General features: G+C 48.2%; 1 protein-coding gene across 3 annotated transcripts in view; it reads left to right on the forward strand.

Annotated features, from left to right (window-relative positions):
- The window catches only part of GRIA3 (glutamate ionotropic receptor AMPA type subunit 3), a 155824-nt gene extending 141074 nt beyond the window's left edge, over positions 1-14750 (forward strand). The window contains exons 14-16 of one of the 3 annotated variants that reach the window (XM_075435788.1): positions 11429-11543; positions 13612-13859; positions 14452-14750. In XM_075435788.1, coding sequence (XP_075291903.1) covers positions 11429-11543; positions 13612-13857 — 361 coding nt within the window. In that variant the 3' untranslated portion in view covers positions 13858-13859; positions 14452-14750. Of the gene's footprint in view, positions 1-11428; positions 11544-13611; positions 13860-14451 lie in introns of those variants that run through there. The other 2 variants (XM_075435789.1, XM_075435790.1) reach the window with 2 other exon arrangements.
- The last annotated feature ends 1802 nt before the right edge of the window (positions 14751-16552 follow it).

Raw genomic sequence — 16552 nt, forward strand, 5'->3', positions numbered from 1 at the left:
TTATTGCATTAGCACTTGGCACTTCTATTAAATTATGATCCTGTTAGCACAGAGTTTAATTTGTTTGAGCTACATTTATGAAACATATAAATATACTTTCCTAGAGACAGTTTGGCTGCTGCCAAACACACGCTGCCAACTCTCTGCAGAGTGGAGGAACTGGTGGTCTCAGCTGGTGACACATCTAGCTCCGTGCAGGTGTATTCAGAGTGGGAGGGGGTGTCACAGTGGCATCGTGCATCTGTGTACGTCTTCCACGTTGCAGCAAGGACAGCAACAGTCAAAACACCTGAATTTAAGTTGCATACATAGTTATGGCAAGGAAAAACCCCACAGATTCCACAAGGATACAGTGGTTGCTCCAGCCTGCCTCTAAAAAAAAGGCAAGAAACCTTGAACTGAGCAAAAGAACACTTTTTATGGAAAAACACGGTAATGAAGACTAGAACAAAGTTCGGTTCTGGAGAACTATTGCATCTACTAAATACTCAGCAATAACTAAAAAAACCATCCCCTGATAGATCGTTTGCGTAGTGTTCAAGTGGCCATTGGAAAACCTGTGTTCAGCGCCCTTTGCAAAGCCAGAGGTGTACGGTTTACAGGTGTGTGCCCTCCAAGCAGAGCTGAGAGCCGCTGTGCCTGTGCAGGGGTCCCTGATGCCCTCCGAGCAGAAGCGAGCCTCGCGGGCCGACGCACCGTGTCGGTACGGCAGGAGAAGGCACTGCATGTCTCCATCTCCCGCAGCTGCTGGCTCCATTGGTGGCAATATCACAGCATAACCAGACTTGTAAAACCACATTGTGTGCTGTTTCGTAGATCAGATTTTTGTCATCCCGGGACACCGCTCAGTACCAAAAGGCACAAAAGAGGCAAAATGTGCAGTGACCTCCTGAAGGAGGGTCCCAGCCCAGCTGTCGGTGATGGCCACGGACGAGCCCTGGCTGGCGCTGGCAGCCAGGAGCTGCAGTCCCGGAGCACTGCTCGTCGGTGCCTTGAGCAGTGGGAGCCGCTGCTGGCTCTGCTGGTGAGGAAAACCAGCGTCCTTCTGCTGGGGGATTTATCGCTGTGCCCAATGCCTCCAAGCACTGTCCCAGCTGTCAACAGGCAGTGTATTTCTTAGGTGGCTGGGGGATATGTGGGGCTTGAGGCGCTGAGTTTTAATCTTCTAGTTTTGAAAGCTCTTTGTCATTTCAAACGAGGTGGCTTTCACTTCTATCCCTTCCTCTGCCCACCCATAAAGCATTTCAATCCCTTAAATGTTAAATCTGCTAGATGTGCAACTGCTGGTAACACGGGGCAGGGAAAAAATGGTGCAGGTCTGAAACAGCAGCAAAGAGCAACCAAGTGTTCATTCCCTAAAGAAGAAATGCCTGGCGCTTTTTCTGTGAATATTGAGTGTTCAGTGTGGAATACAGAAGATAACTTTTTGAGACAGAAGGTCTCAGATTGGAACAGTGCGTTTTTATGCCCATGTTTTCAGGGCTCTGTTCACTCCTGCTTGAGCTATCAGGTAACTCTAGTCTTGAAACAAACATAGTGGGTTTTAATAATGAGCCCATTTCCATCTGAAGTCTTCCCCATCCCTCACACATGGGTGCATAGCAAAACATGAAGTTGTGGCATGGAGACATTGCTGAATTGCTCAATTATGACAGGCAGACAGATCTGATCTTGGAGAGAGCAGAGCACTTGGGCAATGCATTCACCCGCAGGTTTTGTATCTAGTCAGAAGTTGTTTCTGTAACAAGATGTGACAAAAAGTCCATTTGATAGTTGCAGATCAGGCTGGGATTTATAGAGCTTGGGGGAATAAAGTGCCTTCTTTGATTTAGATGGGTCCTTAACCTCAAGCAATGCCCTCTAGAGAATAATGCTGGCTTTGCTATCTCTTCCTGGATTGTTTCTATCTTTATATTTTAATGATACCAAGACGGTTGTTAGTGAGATTTTTATGGTATCCTGTCAAATTAAGCAGAGTGCCCAGGCTTGATTTATGCATTCGTCAGCGCCCTGTGCTGCCGTGCACCCGCGCTGGCCGGCTCGGGGACACGGGGGTGGCCGCTTGCCTTCTGGCCCACTCAGCCATGGCGAGCAGCACTGGAGGCCCCGCTAGCATCAGCTCCTCTTCCTTCCATCAGAGCCGAGCGGGCAGGGCTGGTGATCTGGCGTGATGCGTGGCTTCGAGGGGTTTCTCTGCCGTGCTGCGTATGTGGGGCTGACATCTCGGTGCAAAGCAATGGTGCAGCCATTCGGGGTCATCCTCTCTGTCCACTTCAGGTATTTACCTCTCAGAGCATGGTAAAGGTGACGCTTCCCACATGTCTGCAGCAAGCTTCCCACTCTGCTTCCCCTGATCTTCGTGGAGATTTGCCAGTGAAACCAACAGGAATAACTAGTTCCCTATTTTCAGTAGGTTTACCCCAGAAGATTGTAGGAAGCATTTTGAATTAAGAAAATGCTGGTTTCTTTGCGCCTTAGACCACTTGCCTTTCCTCTGACACTGTGAGGTGGATTTTAGAGACCCAGACATTTGATGTCTAAACTCTTCGATGTTACAACACTGTTGGTTGTGTTGTGCTGATGTCAGCAATCCCAGGGGTGCTGTAGCCAGCAAGGATGGCTTTGGTTGTAAGAAACAAGAGAAAACCAGTCATAAGGAACAAGAAAAGAATTCCTGCTGCAGAAGTGAGAGTGTTCTAAATATGTCAGATTCCTAAATTAAAGGGGTTAGGTAAAAATAATAGGGATGAAAAATAAAACAAGTCAAAACCCACTTTATAGTGTACTAACCAAGACCTGGTACCACCATGCACTTTCGCCTGCTTCACGTCACAGGGATGGGGAGGGTGAAGAGCCCGTTGCAGGGGATGCAGCTCTTGGTCTGACTGCACAGCTCGGCCAGGGCCGCACACTGACTCGGGGAAGACGTCATGCTTCGTTAATCTTGCAGTCTTCAGAGGGACGTGTTTGCCAGAAACCTCCCATGGCTTTTTGTTGCTGTTATCCCACAAATCAGCAATAAAGCTGACCTAGCCAGATATTAGACCAGATTTACAGCTGTTCTGCGCCCGTGCGGTGTGACACAGCCGGAGCCCAGGGGTGCCTTTGGCACTGTGATTTTGCCTCCCCTGATGAACCCAACCAGCCAGTGCCAGGGGACATTAAACCACCAGCAGCTTTGCTGTAAATACCGCATCCCTACTGATGCGTGCCTGCCTTTCCACCACGCCTCTCCAACCAGAGTTACTTGGCATCAGATGTTGTACTGATGGGAAAGAAATGAAAAAGGACGTGTTAGTGACCACACAAGATTTCACATTGTGGCAGATGCAGTATTAAGCTCATTGGGATCTCGTGTCTTTGGCCTTCAAGCCAGAGCTGTTGGCCGCATTTACCATACGTCTGGAGCCAGCATCCGTCTGCCTTGTGAGGAGGATCCCCATTGCCGCTGACCTTAAATTTCTTCGCTCCATCACTGAGAGAACTCTCTGTCCCTGGGTGAGGTGGCACATATCACTCCCCGGTGCCGCTGGGGATGCAGACATCCTGCCTGCGTAGCACTGCAGAAGCCACCGAGCCCTCCTGCGCAGGGACCATGCATACGAGCAGTGGAGCTGTGGTGGTTGGAGCTCTTGCCCAACGGTTGGCATCTTTCCGAGGTGGTCTGTCCCCAGGCTGAGGTGCTCTTCTGCAGCTTGTTGTCTGCTATCCTGAGCCACAGTCCCAGGCACGTGTGGAGAATGTGGAGAAAGGACGTTTTCAAGATCAGAGACGAGCTCTCACTGCTGATGCTGTTCTGGTCTTCCTTCAAGCTCATGGGTGATTTCTTCACCCTCTACCCCCAAAAAAGCTACATTTGGACTCTGAAGATGCTGCACGCAACAGTTCTGAGAAAATGCCACCCTGTACCCTGTACACCAAATACTCCACAAAACGTCAGAAACCAGCTGATGATGGATGAAGGAACACCTGCAGTTTGTAGAACTCAGGTGATGAAAGGTGCCAGGTCAGCCCCTGGGCAGCCCCGGTGCCTGGGATAGCCCATGCAAGCCATGTGCTGTCCACCCTGTCCTGCACAATTCTGAGGAAGCCCTTAGTGCTTCAAAGAGCCTTTACTTGTTACATCTTTTCTTTGCATCTCCCTGTTCTGAAAGATTGCATCTGAAAATTCTAAATTAGTTCTGAGCATTGGTTCATCTGGTTTGAGGGAACAGTGTGCTGTCTGCAGTGTTCATTTGCTCTCCTTGGCAATGATAATTTTTGGGTATAACATTTATATTATATCCATTAGAGCATAGAATGAGATGTGAATTATCCAAAGCTGTTCCAATCACCACTTAAATCTTTATTGATTGCAAGTAATAAACATAACTACGGTGTTGCTGAGACTTTATGCCACTCAAACACCAGTTACACGCAGCTGATAAAAGTCTGTGGATTGCTGGGTGAGATTTTTTGAGTCCCAGAGTGACTTTTGCTCCCAGATCTCACCTGTAGTGGTGACTGGCTCTTCTCTGTAAGGCCTGCTGCGACTTCTGAGGGCCAGCCCAAACGCTGGGCTGCAGAGCCACTGACATCAGTACATCCCATCGCTCATTCCTGGAAAATGGCCCTTTCCTCACAAGGCTGGTGACCAGGATGTTCTTTTCATAAATTCACAGCATGTGTTTCCAAGAAGCTGTTCAGACTCTTCTGCACAGTCCGAGTTTGTTCAGGGAAGGGGCTGGTTTGCAGCACCAGCGCATGAACACGATGCCCAGTAACTGAGGTTAGATTGCCAAAAGGGCAACCTGGCCAGCTTTTGCGGTTGTATGTGGGACTTCAGCCTGCTGGGTCTCTTCCTTAAGCCGGTAAAGCTAGAGTGATGGCTTTAGGCAAAAATCTCTGTTTTTGCGTGATCTACTTCATATAGGTGCAAGTGAAAATCATGAGAATGAACCTAAAAGGTCATTAATCAAATTACAGACCTGTTATGATTTGTAATTTGAGAGGGGCAGAAGTTATACCTTCTAACATTTGTGACTAATAAAGAACTATTTCTTTGATGATTAATTTACTTTTCTCCTGCTTCAAACTCGTTCTGGCCAGAACGAAATATTATAATGCCACCAATTTTCTCAACTGAGATGAAAATTACTGCAACTAACCTGAAACTGGTGCTGTGGGGAGAGGAGGCAGGGCAAGAAATCTCTCAGACAGGGTGAGGATGTTTCAAAGAGAAATGAGAGAGCAGGTGGGCTCTGCGTCATTGTGTTTCCTCTTTTCCATATTATATTAATGGAAAATTGGTAATAATGAAATAGAAACGTCATAGATGCTCTGTGAAGAGCATCCCCTCTTCTGAGGGATGATCTCACGCATCAGCCTGGAAGTGATGCTGTATTTTATGCAAGATCACCTTCATGACAAAGTGCTGTAGTGATTCTTGAATTTAGAGGGAGAGGTGGCCAGGATTTTTAAACAGAACCCGAAGCTTTGGGGCCTACTTCAGGGGTGTGATTTTAATGAGTGAGTGCGCCTCAGTTTTCAAAAATCAGTTCACTCCGTCAGCATCATCCTGTCACCTAGGGCCACCAGCACTGAGGGATGCAGCGGGACTTTTGGGGCTGGAGTCCTGAGCCAAGAGGGGCTGAAATGTGGCAGGGAGGAGGCCCCAGGGCCGCGAAGAGAAGAGAAAAGGAGAAGAGAAGAGAAGAGAGAGGAGAGGAGAGGAGAGGAGAGGAGAGGAGAGGAGAGGAGAGGAGAGGAGAGGAGAGGAGAGGAGAGGAGAGGAGAGGAGAGGAGAGGAGAGGAGAGGAGAGGAGAGGGAAGAGAAGAGAAGAGAGAGAAGAGAAGAGAAGAGAAGAGAAGAGAAGAGAAGAGAAGAGAAGAGAAGAGAAGAGAAGAGAAGAGAAGAGAAGAGAAGAGAAGAGAAGAGAAGAGAAGAGAAGAGAAGAGAAGAGAAAAGAGAAGAGAAGAGAAGAGAAGAGAAGAGAAGAGAAGAGAAGAGAAGAGAAGAGAAGAGAAGAGAGAAGAGAAAAGAGAAGAGAGGAGAGGAGAGGAGAGAAGAGAGGAGAAGAGAGGAGAAGAGAAGAGAAGAGAAGAGAAGAGAAGAGAAGAGAAGAGAAGAGAAGAGAAGAGAAGAGAAGAGAAGAGAAGAGAAGAGAAGAGAAGAGAAGAGAAGAGAAGAGAAGAGAAGAGAAGAGAAGAGAAGAGAGAAAAGAGAAGAGAGGAGAGGAGAGGAGAGAGGAGAGGAGAGGAGAGGAGAGGAGAGGAGAGGAGAGGAGAGGAGAGGAGAGGAGAAGAGAGGAGAAGAGAAGAGGAGAGGAGAGGAGAGGAGAGGAGAGGAGAGAAGAAAGAGAAGAGAAGAGAAGAGAAGAGAAGAGAAGAGAAGAGAAGAGAAGAGAAGAGAAGAGAAGAGAAGAGAAGAGAAGAGAAGAGAAGAGAAGAGAAGAGAAGAGAAGAGAAGAGAAGAGAAGAGAAGAGAAGAGAAGAGAAGAGAAGAGAAGAGAAGAGAAGAGAAGAGAAGATTCCCTTTGAGATGGTGCCACGTTGCATTTGGAAAAGGACTGGCACAGCTTGTTTTCTAGCAGTAACTGGTGGCTGAAGAGGGGAAGGTAATGCTGGCGGCATCTGAGCGGTGTCTCCAAACAGGGGAGCAGAGAAACCAAACTGCTGAAACACCAGTGAAACCCACCTCTGTCCCAGGTGTAAAGTCATGTTGGCAGCAGACTCTGATAAAGTGAAGCCTGTGAGAACAGATGGGTACCAATCTTCTTAAAGTTGTGCCTCTCTTAAATCAATCAACCATAGCAAATGGCTTAATTTGCCACTGGGGGCAATGCCGTTCCGTAGGAGGCGCCTGGTGCCATTTCTCGAGACTCAAGTCTTCCAGTCATTTGTGGATACCAGCAGAAGAAATCTTAGCAGGGTTTGGTAAAGCTGCCCAACAGATCCAACCTCACGTAGTCAAGCCTGGATTAGCCAAACTTGCTATATCTGGATGAAAAGCACAAAAAAGCAAACAAAAAAATCCGTAAGTTATGGTGAGGAAGAAACACTGCAAGTTTCTGCCCAAGAATACACTCCTGTGACGTCCAAAATGCGGACATCCCAATCCTAATTGCCTCAGCTCGTTTTCTTGGGCATACAAGAGAGCACGGCCTCTCAAACCTCGGAACATTTTACTTTGATAAAAGCAACCAAACTAATAGACGGTCTGGAAACCACAGAGGGGGAGATGAAAAAGAATCCCATCATAAGTTAAAGCAGAGGAAAAACAGCCAAAGCCATCTGGGAAAGGGCCGAGGACCTTCTAGGGCAGCCTGTAGAGCCCAACAACAGGAACCTAATTGATAAAGCAGCTGGAAAGCATGAAATTGTCCCAGGAAAAAGATGAGGAAATGGAATTGTTTTGAGAAAGAGACACAGAAACTGAGCAAATGGTCCTCTGATCCGTTTTTGGGGTGGCACGGCTGGCCAGGGACGCAGGTGGGCAGCTGGGACACAGCTTTCTCGTGGGACCCGGGCAAGTCATTTTGTCTCTCTCTTCTTCTGCATCTAAGGCAATTTTAAAAAAAAAAAATGCCCCCTGAAACAAACAGTGCCAGGGCAAGCTATGAAAAATCCTCTTCCTACAGCCCATGGCCCTCGCTCCCAGAAGAGCCTGACGCTTCCCTCCGTCAGAGCAAACCAACCACTTTGCAGCTTGGTAGCCTTGGACCTGCTGGCGTGGGCAGGGTGCTGGTGCTGCCTGAGGGCCTGTTTTGGGACAGGCTGAGCTGCAAGCCACGGTGTGGAACGGAGGGTTTGCATTCCACGTGCACTGCTGAGCACTTGGCAAGAAGAGTACCACAGTCCAGACGTGCCCTTCTGCATCTCCATTGGAATCTCAGCCAAAGCCATGCCTGACTCTGCCTACTCAGTTGAACGAGGCTAGACAGCTACTCGGAGACGAGCAATCAGAGGTTGTATGAGCAGCCAGGCTCTTTTCAACATGTTTACTTCACTGGGGAATCTGGGAGCTGAGGAGTCCATCCCGCGCCGGCTCACTCTGCATCCCTGCGGTGAAGTGCTGGACCGGGGCTGCAGAGGCTTCGTGCCTTGTCCCACCGTCAGGTTGCTCTGGCCCTGCTACACAGAGGAGCAGCTCGCGTGTTAGGAGGTCTCGGGATTAATTTCCTGGAAGCAGACAGAATTGTTCCTTAGGACTTTGATCGAACGAGCTGCATTTCGTGCTCCATCTGTGAAGCACAGATTAGTGGCTCTTCCAGCACATCGAGAGGGCTTCTTCGCTCAGGTACACGCTGTTCATCCCGGTGCCCCGGCCAGCAAAATAGTGCAGCCAAGGGAAGCCAGGAGCTCGCCCAGGCAAAGCTCCAGGTCAGGCGCAGGCAGGACAGGACAAGCACCAGCACTGCGTGGTGTCCGCCTGTCCTCCCCGGTCCCTCCATCTCTTACCAGCCGCCTGCCACCGGCCCCCGTGCCGCTCACAGCCCCCCGGCACAGGAGCAGCCCAGCGCGGGGATGGCTCCGACGGTGAAGGCTTGGTGGGCCTGAAGGATGCAGCAGCTCCTGGGCACTTGTCTGCCCGTCCCACTCTGCTCCTCATGCTGGGACGGACAGACGGACGGAGCCCATCACCTCTTTCCTCCCCGGGGTGAGGTATTGCAGTACCTCACCTGACAAATAGGGCCTTGACAAACTGTAGTGAAAACCCCAGTTTAGGCCAATTCCCATCTGTTTAGTTAAGATAATTTTAGTTTACGACTTTTTTTTTTTTTTTTGGCAGTTACGTGTGCGCAATTAGCTGCAATCTTGGCTTTAAAAAAAAAATAAAAGCACCCTAATTAGCATGTTAAGCCTCCTCATTTCCCAATACTGTATGATGTTGTGAAAGCTAATCTATAATGTATTGGATGTTATGCAAATTCTCTGTACTCCATGCGGGGTTTATAACGGCATGCAAATTAAAAATAGCGTTTGGAATAGGGCTGGGGGGAGGGGAAAATTTGCACAATAAAATACGCAGGTAGGAGAAAAGGTGTTTATAACCCTCTCCCTATTGTTTGTGTATTCTCAGCTGCACAGTGCTTTTCAAAGCGGAGAGATGTATTCCATTAAAGTCTCTCCAAATTGGATAGTTTTTAAATTAAGTTTAAAACGCGAGCACTGTTCTCAAAGCCATAATCCACACCACTCGTTGCGCGGGGCTTGTGACGGCTGGGTGAAGGTGCTTGACACGGCTGTCACTGACTCGCATTGCCGTCACGCACAGCTTCTCATAGCGCGTTTGCCTGGGTGTCACCAGGAACCTCGTCACGACTCCGCTGCCCAGGAGGGTCCATGGGGCCGGCTTGGCCAGGACCCGGCCGGTCCCTGTCGGCGTAAGCCAGCGGCGCCGGTGCGTTACCCACAGCACCCGGGGCGTTCGCAGCGTCTCTGGAGCGTGCGTTGCTGCCGTCGGTATTGTACAGCCCTGTCTGTAGGTGGATGCGAAGGCAGCGGCGGTACAGCTGGCCTTTTCCCATGCCATCAGCGCTGGTGAAGGGGCTCCGTGTCTGCTGCCAGAGCCGGGCCAGCGAACACCTTCTGTCTGGTGAGGCTTCTCACCGCCGCGCGTCGGCTGTGTCCGGCTGAGTGCATACAGCCTTTCCTGATTGATACTTAATTAGATTGCAGCTGCTGCTGAAATATAGCCATTTTACAAAAATAAAGTGTTGGCCGGGGTCAGGCGCAGCCCTGTGCGGACCAGGAGGAGTGGTGCTGCCTCTGCCTGCCCAGCCAGGAAGCTCTGCCAACCCAGGGGTTCTCCCCACCTCCATGGCTCTGCCCAGCTTTTGCCCTCCCTGCTGGCCTTGGTCACGCCGTGCTGGGTCACGTCGGTTCAGCCCACGGGGCGTTCAGCTCAGCAGCTCTGGAATACGGCTGTTTTTTCTCATGGTAGCCCGGCCAAGCACAGCCTGGCCCCGTCTCCGTGGGCTGCTGCCCTCCGCGGTGGCACCTGGCAGCCACTCCGCTCCCAAGGGGTACGTAGCTCCTCCGAGGGCAGGGCTTTTCAACGTCTGGTCTCGCCACCATCTCGGTATGCAGCTTCTCGGCAGACCAGGGAACTGGGCTTTTCTACGCCAGTTGCTTTTTCCAGTATCTGTCTGCCCTGGGCATGGCGGGGCTCAGCCACTCCTGCTGCTCAAGGGCTGCGAGCCCTCCCAGCCTGTGGACATCTCCCTAAAAGCCGCCATGTAATTAAGCTTGTAATTAAGGTGTTTGGTATAGGTTGCGCTGCTCCTGAGTCCGTTCTGCTCTGCAGAGCCATGCATGTTGGACAGGCCTGGGAGAGAAGCAGGGAGCAGCGGGAGCAAGAAGTGGGGCTGGCTCCGGGGAGGACATGGGCTGAGCTCCTGTGTCTCCTCCGCTGACAGCAGGCGTGGGTGGACCTGCAGCAGGGCGTGTTGCAGGGCGGCCGTGTGTGTCTGCTTGGTGTTACCCCACGCAAAGTGGCACAGCATCGCTGAGGATGAGGACCCATCCCTTTGCTCCCCTCCGGCTGCCCCACGTGGCTGTGGGGTGGAGATCAAAGCTGTTTGAGCAGGAGCAGGAACTGAAGATGTCCCTCATGCAGGGAGCCTGGCCCCTGGAAAAGGGCAGGAAAAACCCCAAGACATCTCACAAGGAGGAAATGGAAATGACAAAAACTCAACCAAGGGCTCCTCTGGTGCCACTTTCCTGCGGGGAAGGGACGGGCGAGCTGAGGTGCCCCTGGGCTGGCGGGCTCTTCACAGCTCCCTTCAGCCTGCCGATGTTTCCCACCCTGGGCACTTTTAGCCAGCGTTTTCACATTCACCGATTTTTTTCATAAAGGTCTGCGTTGGCTTATTTTCCGTCGCAGTTCCATGGACAGGCAGACTTCCAGGTGCAGCAGATCCGGGGGGAGAGCAGCCATGGCGGCCGGCAGAATCTCCCTCCCAGGCATCCACCCTGGGGTTTTTCTGCTTTGTGGATGTGCACAGACCCCCACCCTGGGTGCGGGGGCTGCCCGGGGGCCTGGAGCCACAAGCGCGGCTTTACCGCAGGAAGCCACGCTTGCTGGTTCGGGGGGGCTTGCTGTCTGTTAGTGCAATACGAGGGGTCCTGCTAGATCAAACCCAGCGTAAGCCATAAAGCTACTGTGAAGGCCTGTGATGATACCAAACTGGGGAATTGGACTTGCTTTGTTTCTGCTACCTTCATTTAACAGTGAGTGCCGATTACTCAAAGCGATATGGGCAGGACCTGGTAATATAGCGTTGCTCTAGCGTTAACTTAAGGGGATGATTCAGTTGCCTGCAGTGTAAATACTTTGTGGCCAGGAACCCTGCTTTATCGCTTTGTATAGTTTTAAAGTAGTTTAAAGATTGAATAACATAAAATAACATAATATAATGTTATTTATGTTATTTCCCACGTGAAGAACTCCTGTAAACCTTGCAGTATTGAAACTCAGTGAACAAGGCATCTTAGACAAGCTGAAAAACAAATGGTGGTACGATAAGGGTGAATGTGGAGCCAAGGACTCCGGAAGTAAGGTCAGTCGCTGAAGGTCTTTTTGTACTGATTAGCAATCACGTTTTGACCCACTGTTTGTTTATACAAAGAATGGCTTTCAAAAGTTGCTATTTACATTTTGAAGGTTGAAAGAAAAGAATAGAAAAAATAATTAAGTCCCTGAACATGACAGCATTTTTCTTTTATGCAGTAATAGACTGTAGTTGTAAGTATGTTTTACTATTTGAGTATTTTGCTTGAAAAAGGTGAAAAGAGAAGCCCCCAAAGCCTCCCAAGCTGGTATCTTCATTTAAGCGAGCAAGTTTCAGCACAGTCAATGTGTGTTACTCAGGCCAGCATCTTTTCTTATTTTTAGTTTTATTGAAAAAACACATTTTTGTTTCAAAACTCTGACTTAGATTCTCTACATGTCAGGCTGGGAAACAACCACCTGCTTGCAAAGGGCAGACTTTCAGCCCAGACCCATGATAAAGAAAAAAACCTGCCCTTGCTGCCCTATTTCCCAATTCAATTTGAAATTGGTTTGATTTAAAAAAAAAAATGGAAATGCTATTAATAACTCATTATGTAAATGTTATATGTTCTTTTTTATTCTGCTTGGAACCATTTTGCTGCTGCGTGCCCGGTCCCCCGGCAGCCCCGCCGCTGGGCAGCCAGCCGCCAGCAGCTCCTCATGCAGGGCCACTGCGGAGCCCAGGGGAGATCGCACCCCTGAGGCGGCTGGTCGACCAGCCCCGCGGCTGCACACTTAAACTGCAGGAAATATTTACTTACACCATTCAGTTAAAAGAAAACACAGAGGATTTTAATTTTTTTTTAATGCTTGTAGAGCCATTGAGGAGAAAACCAGTGCACAAGTGCTGGGTTTGTTGGAGTAAAGGACATTTTCAAAGGCACCAAGAGGAGGAGAAGTCCAGCTCCAGCTGAAATCATTCACGGTCGAGTGCCTAACTCCCCTGGTGCCTTTGGAAGTGCTCTCTGTAATCGTTCAAACAGAAAATTATAATTTGGAAGGAACCTCTCGGTGTCGGAGGACAATTTCAAGTTCCATCGAAGCCAGTAATGAAAACTCACCGATTTCAGCTGGACTGGAAGTTGCTTGGGGCACAGCCCTGTAGCTGCTGTCCCAGAGAAATTTGGGATCGTGGGACAGCTGAGTACACAGCAGCTGCAGGAGGAAACTGTAATTGAAAAGAGGAGTAAATGAGTAATGTCTTTATTTTAAATGGCAGGCTGTTTGCCACAAATGCACAGACACAAGATAAATCATCTTTTATGCTGACTGTGCAAGTGTTGCTGTCCCTGGAGACACTCGTAGACCGGGCTCTGCCAGCATCGCCTCCTGCATGCAGCCAGCCGGCCGCGCAGCAGCAAAAGGGTTGCAGCTCTGTTTAATCTGATTTCAGGGTCCTGTTTTTAAAAATGCAAGCCTTCTCTCCCATCTGACATGTACTGAAGGAAGGTAAACCCTGGGCAGAATATTTTTATGTTACCATGACCAGTTTTATTCAGTAACTCACCCTGCCTCGGTCACCGAAGGTGCTAGTTTAGCTTAGGGCTCTGCTGCTTGACCTTAAAGTAACTGACCGTCTTCCTAGGGTGTTTTTTTTCCCTAACTCTTGAAAAAAAATGTAGAGAAGTTTAGCAGCATCTCAGTAGTTCTGTCTACATTCACCAGAACCAAGCGTGTAGTGGTTTGGGTTTTTCTAGTTTTATAATGGCCTGCTGTAAAACCCACTGTTTTACGCAGCCCCTGCTGTCCCTGTCAGAGCTTTCCCAAGGTGCCTTTGCCGCCAGGGATGCTCGGCCGTAGACAGGTTTGCTCCAGGACGCCAAAGGCCTGGGGAAGTCAGTGGCCAAAAAAAAACCCCAACCTCATCGCCTTGGAGTCGGCCAGGGTTTCGCCCACCGAAGGGTGGGAGACAGCCCCAGGCTGCCGGGGACGGAGGGACAGCACCGCTCCGTGAGTCGGACGCTGGACCAGGAGTGTAGTTACTCCAGCTAGGACGAAGTGCAAAGTAGCCTGTTGTCTGTCTGTCTGTCTGTCTGCTCCCCAGCAAAACTAACAGCGTGGCTCGTTTCCCTTAGGACAAGACAAGCGCGCTGAGCCTGAGCAATGTTGCCGGAGTTTTCTATATCCTTGTCGGCGGCCTCGGGCTGGCCATGATGGTGGCACTGATCGAGTTCTGCTACAAATCTCGGGCCGAGTCCAAGAGAATGAAGCTCACGAAGAACACGCAGAACTTCAAACCTGCTCCCGCCACCAACACCCAGAATTACGCTACGTACAGAGAAGGCTACAACGTGTATGGCACAGAGAGTGTGAAAATCTAGGGGTATGGCTACAGGCCGGGAACTAAAACCCTCTGGGTTTTCTTTGTATTTTTTTGTTTTTTAAGCTGTGTGTGATATTTTGCTGTGTGCATCAGCAGACTGCTGCAAAAGGGCTTTTGGAACATCATCTGATGGCAGTCTCGGAGTAGAAGTGATTTAAATTTCCTCCCTCAACAGAAGTGAGCTTGGTACCATCCTATATTGCAAACAGTGATGGCTGGCTTCATGCTGAAGAGAGTAACTCCTCTCTCCAGCACTGTGCTGGTTCGGTACATACAGAAATTGATGCTTTAAAAATTCCTGTAGTCAGAATTCACATCTCTCTTGCTAGTGACCTCTTCCCCTTTATTTTTTAAGCTATCATCAGGTCAGGTAAGTGCTTTCAGGAACTCTTAAAAAACATCTACGATAGGACAAAAAATTCTACGCTAGAAATCATGATTTCTAAAGCAGGAGAAGTAGAGTTGAATTGCTGAAAAACGGCTCTGGAGAAGCCTGGTTAGCCCGTCGCCCAGAGGCTGTGCCTGTCCCCAGGCTGAGCTTCCCTGCCCCTCGCTGCCAGGCAGTGATGAAATCTTTCTGGTTTTATTATAGATCCTCACCTTGACAGCAGCAAGAGGAGAAGCAGCAGAGAATGTGGCTACTTCACAGATTCGGACCACCTGAGCCAGTCGTACTCTCTCCGAGGTGTCAGGCATGACACGCATTGATGATGGTGCAATGTACTTTTAATAGGAAAAACTGACATTTTTTCCTTCAGTGCCTTATGGAAGACTCTGAGACTCACAACAATGCAAACCATCACTGAAATATTCTTGCTTTGCTTGAAAGAAGTAAAAGTGAAAATGAAAAGGAAAAGAAAAAGAAGAATAAAAGGGAAAAAAAGGAAAAGAGAAAAGGAAAAAGAAAAAGAAAATTGGAAAAGAAAAAAGAAAATAAGAAAAAATAAGAAAAGAAAAAATAAAAGAAAAGAAAAGAAAAGAAAAGAAAAGAAAAGAAAAGAAAAGAAAAGAAAAGAAAAGAAAAGAAAAGAAAAGAAAAGAAAAGAAAAGAAGAAAAGAAGAAGAAAAGAAAGAAAAAAGAAAAGAGAAAAGAAAATAGCAAAGAGAAAAAAGAAAAAAAAGGAAAAAAAGGAAAAGAATAGAAAAGGGAAAAGAAGAAAATATAAGAAAAGAAGGCAAGAGAAAAGAAGAAAAGAGAGAAAAAATAAAAAGTGGAAAAGAAAAAGAGAAAAAGGAAGAAGAAAAGGAAAGGACTGGTAACAAGGTATTAGTATGTGAAAAAAAATTCTTGTAAAAAAAATCAGTGCAACAAAAGCCATTCTTTGATACCACTGCACAGTAAATGAACTTGCGTCCTGAAAGCAACCCGCAGCCGGTTCACCCGCCACCCCAAGCGTATCAAATTCTGGAACTCCTCCTGACACAAAGCCTCAGAAATCTGCTGCGTGCGAACACGGACTGGCCTCTCACTGCTTGTATGAGCTGATGTCAAGATGTTTCTGTGTTTATTTACCAGTGGTGTGATTTTTTTTTTTCCCCGAGCCACTTTAAACTCTCCAGCTGATTTGAGCACGTTGTACAGCAGTAAAACGGTACCACCTGAGGAAAAAATCTGTGCACTAAAACCAGTTAAGGTCAATGACTCTCAATCAGTAAATCCAAAAGAAAGTAATTTGTGGAACTGCATGTCTTGCTTCCAGATCAGTAAATTAATTTCTTGACAAGGTAGCTAAAACGCAGGCAGAAAATACTGCATTTCTTTTTGTTGTCTCTATCATCGGGCATACCTACAGGTGCTTTATTAAAATGACGTTGGGTGGCTTTTAAAAAAAAAAAAGCTCCTTGCTGTTTCGGTTCAGACCATCTCTGTCTTTTCTTGCTGTGCATTTGCATTTGAATTCACTGTTTAATATCAAGCAATGAAGCGAGAGAAGCGCAGGTCCGGCTTCGGCTTCACCCCAGTTCTCTCCCAACTGGCGCTGTGCTCAGCTAATGCTTCTCGGTAACGGTCGGTTCGAAACCGAAGTAAGGACAGCGGATAGTAACTCGAAGTAGAGCTGCGGTTCCAGAGTAGTGTTAAGCGATCTAACATGACTCCTGCTAGTACTGTTCTATTCTGTCTGCTCCTGCCAGCTCTCGTTTCACGGCTCCTGGTGGGAGGATGCTCCTGTCCTCGCCCTCTCCGCGGAGAGGCCACCGCGCTCCAGCGCTGCTGCGACAGGCAGGGGCTCGCTATTGCTCACAGCCCGCCGCGTAGACACAGCAGCGTTTCAGCCTTGAACCTCTGCCTGGAAACTACTTAATGACATCATTTAAAAATCAAAAAAAAAAAAAAAAACCACAAAACAAAGGGAAAAGACAAAAAAAAACACAACACCTTTAAGCATACTGTCAATCACGTGGGAAATGTTCCATGGAATATCTGCATACTAATTACCTCTAATCGACAATATGTATTTTCGGTAGTTTACTATAGAGTTTTGTTTCATCAGTAACATACAATGAAAAAGAAACTCGTTTAAAGCAGTCTGACCCTTAGGCATTTAGTTTGCTGACGATAGATTTGAACTTTTAATAGGATTTAAAAAAAAAAAAAGAAAAAGATTATATGGGGAAAGTCTTGTGAAAAATAAGCATTTCCAACAAAATGTAATATAAAATCATTTTAAAAGCTCATAGGGGAATAATTTATT

This window comes from Opisthocomus hoazin, chromosome 14 (assembly GCF_030867145.1).
Source record: "Opisthocomus hoazin isolate bOpiHoa1 chromosome 14, bOpiHoa1.hap1, whole genome shotgun sequence".
Lineage (NCBI taxonomy): Eukaryota > Metazoa > Chordata > Aves > Opisthocomiformes > Opisthocomidae > Opisthocomus > Opisthocomus hoazin.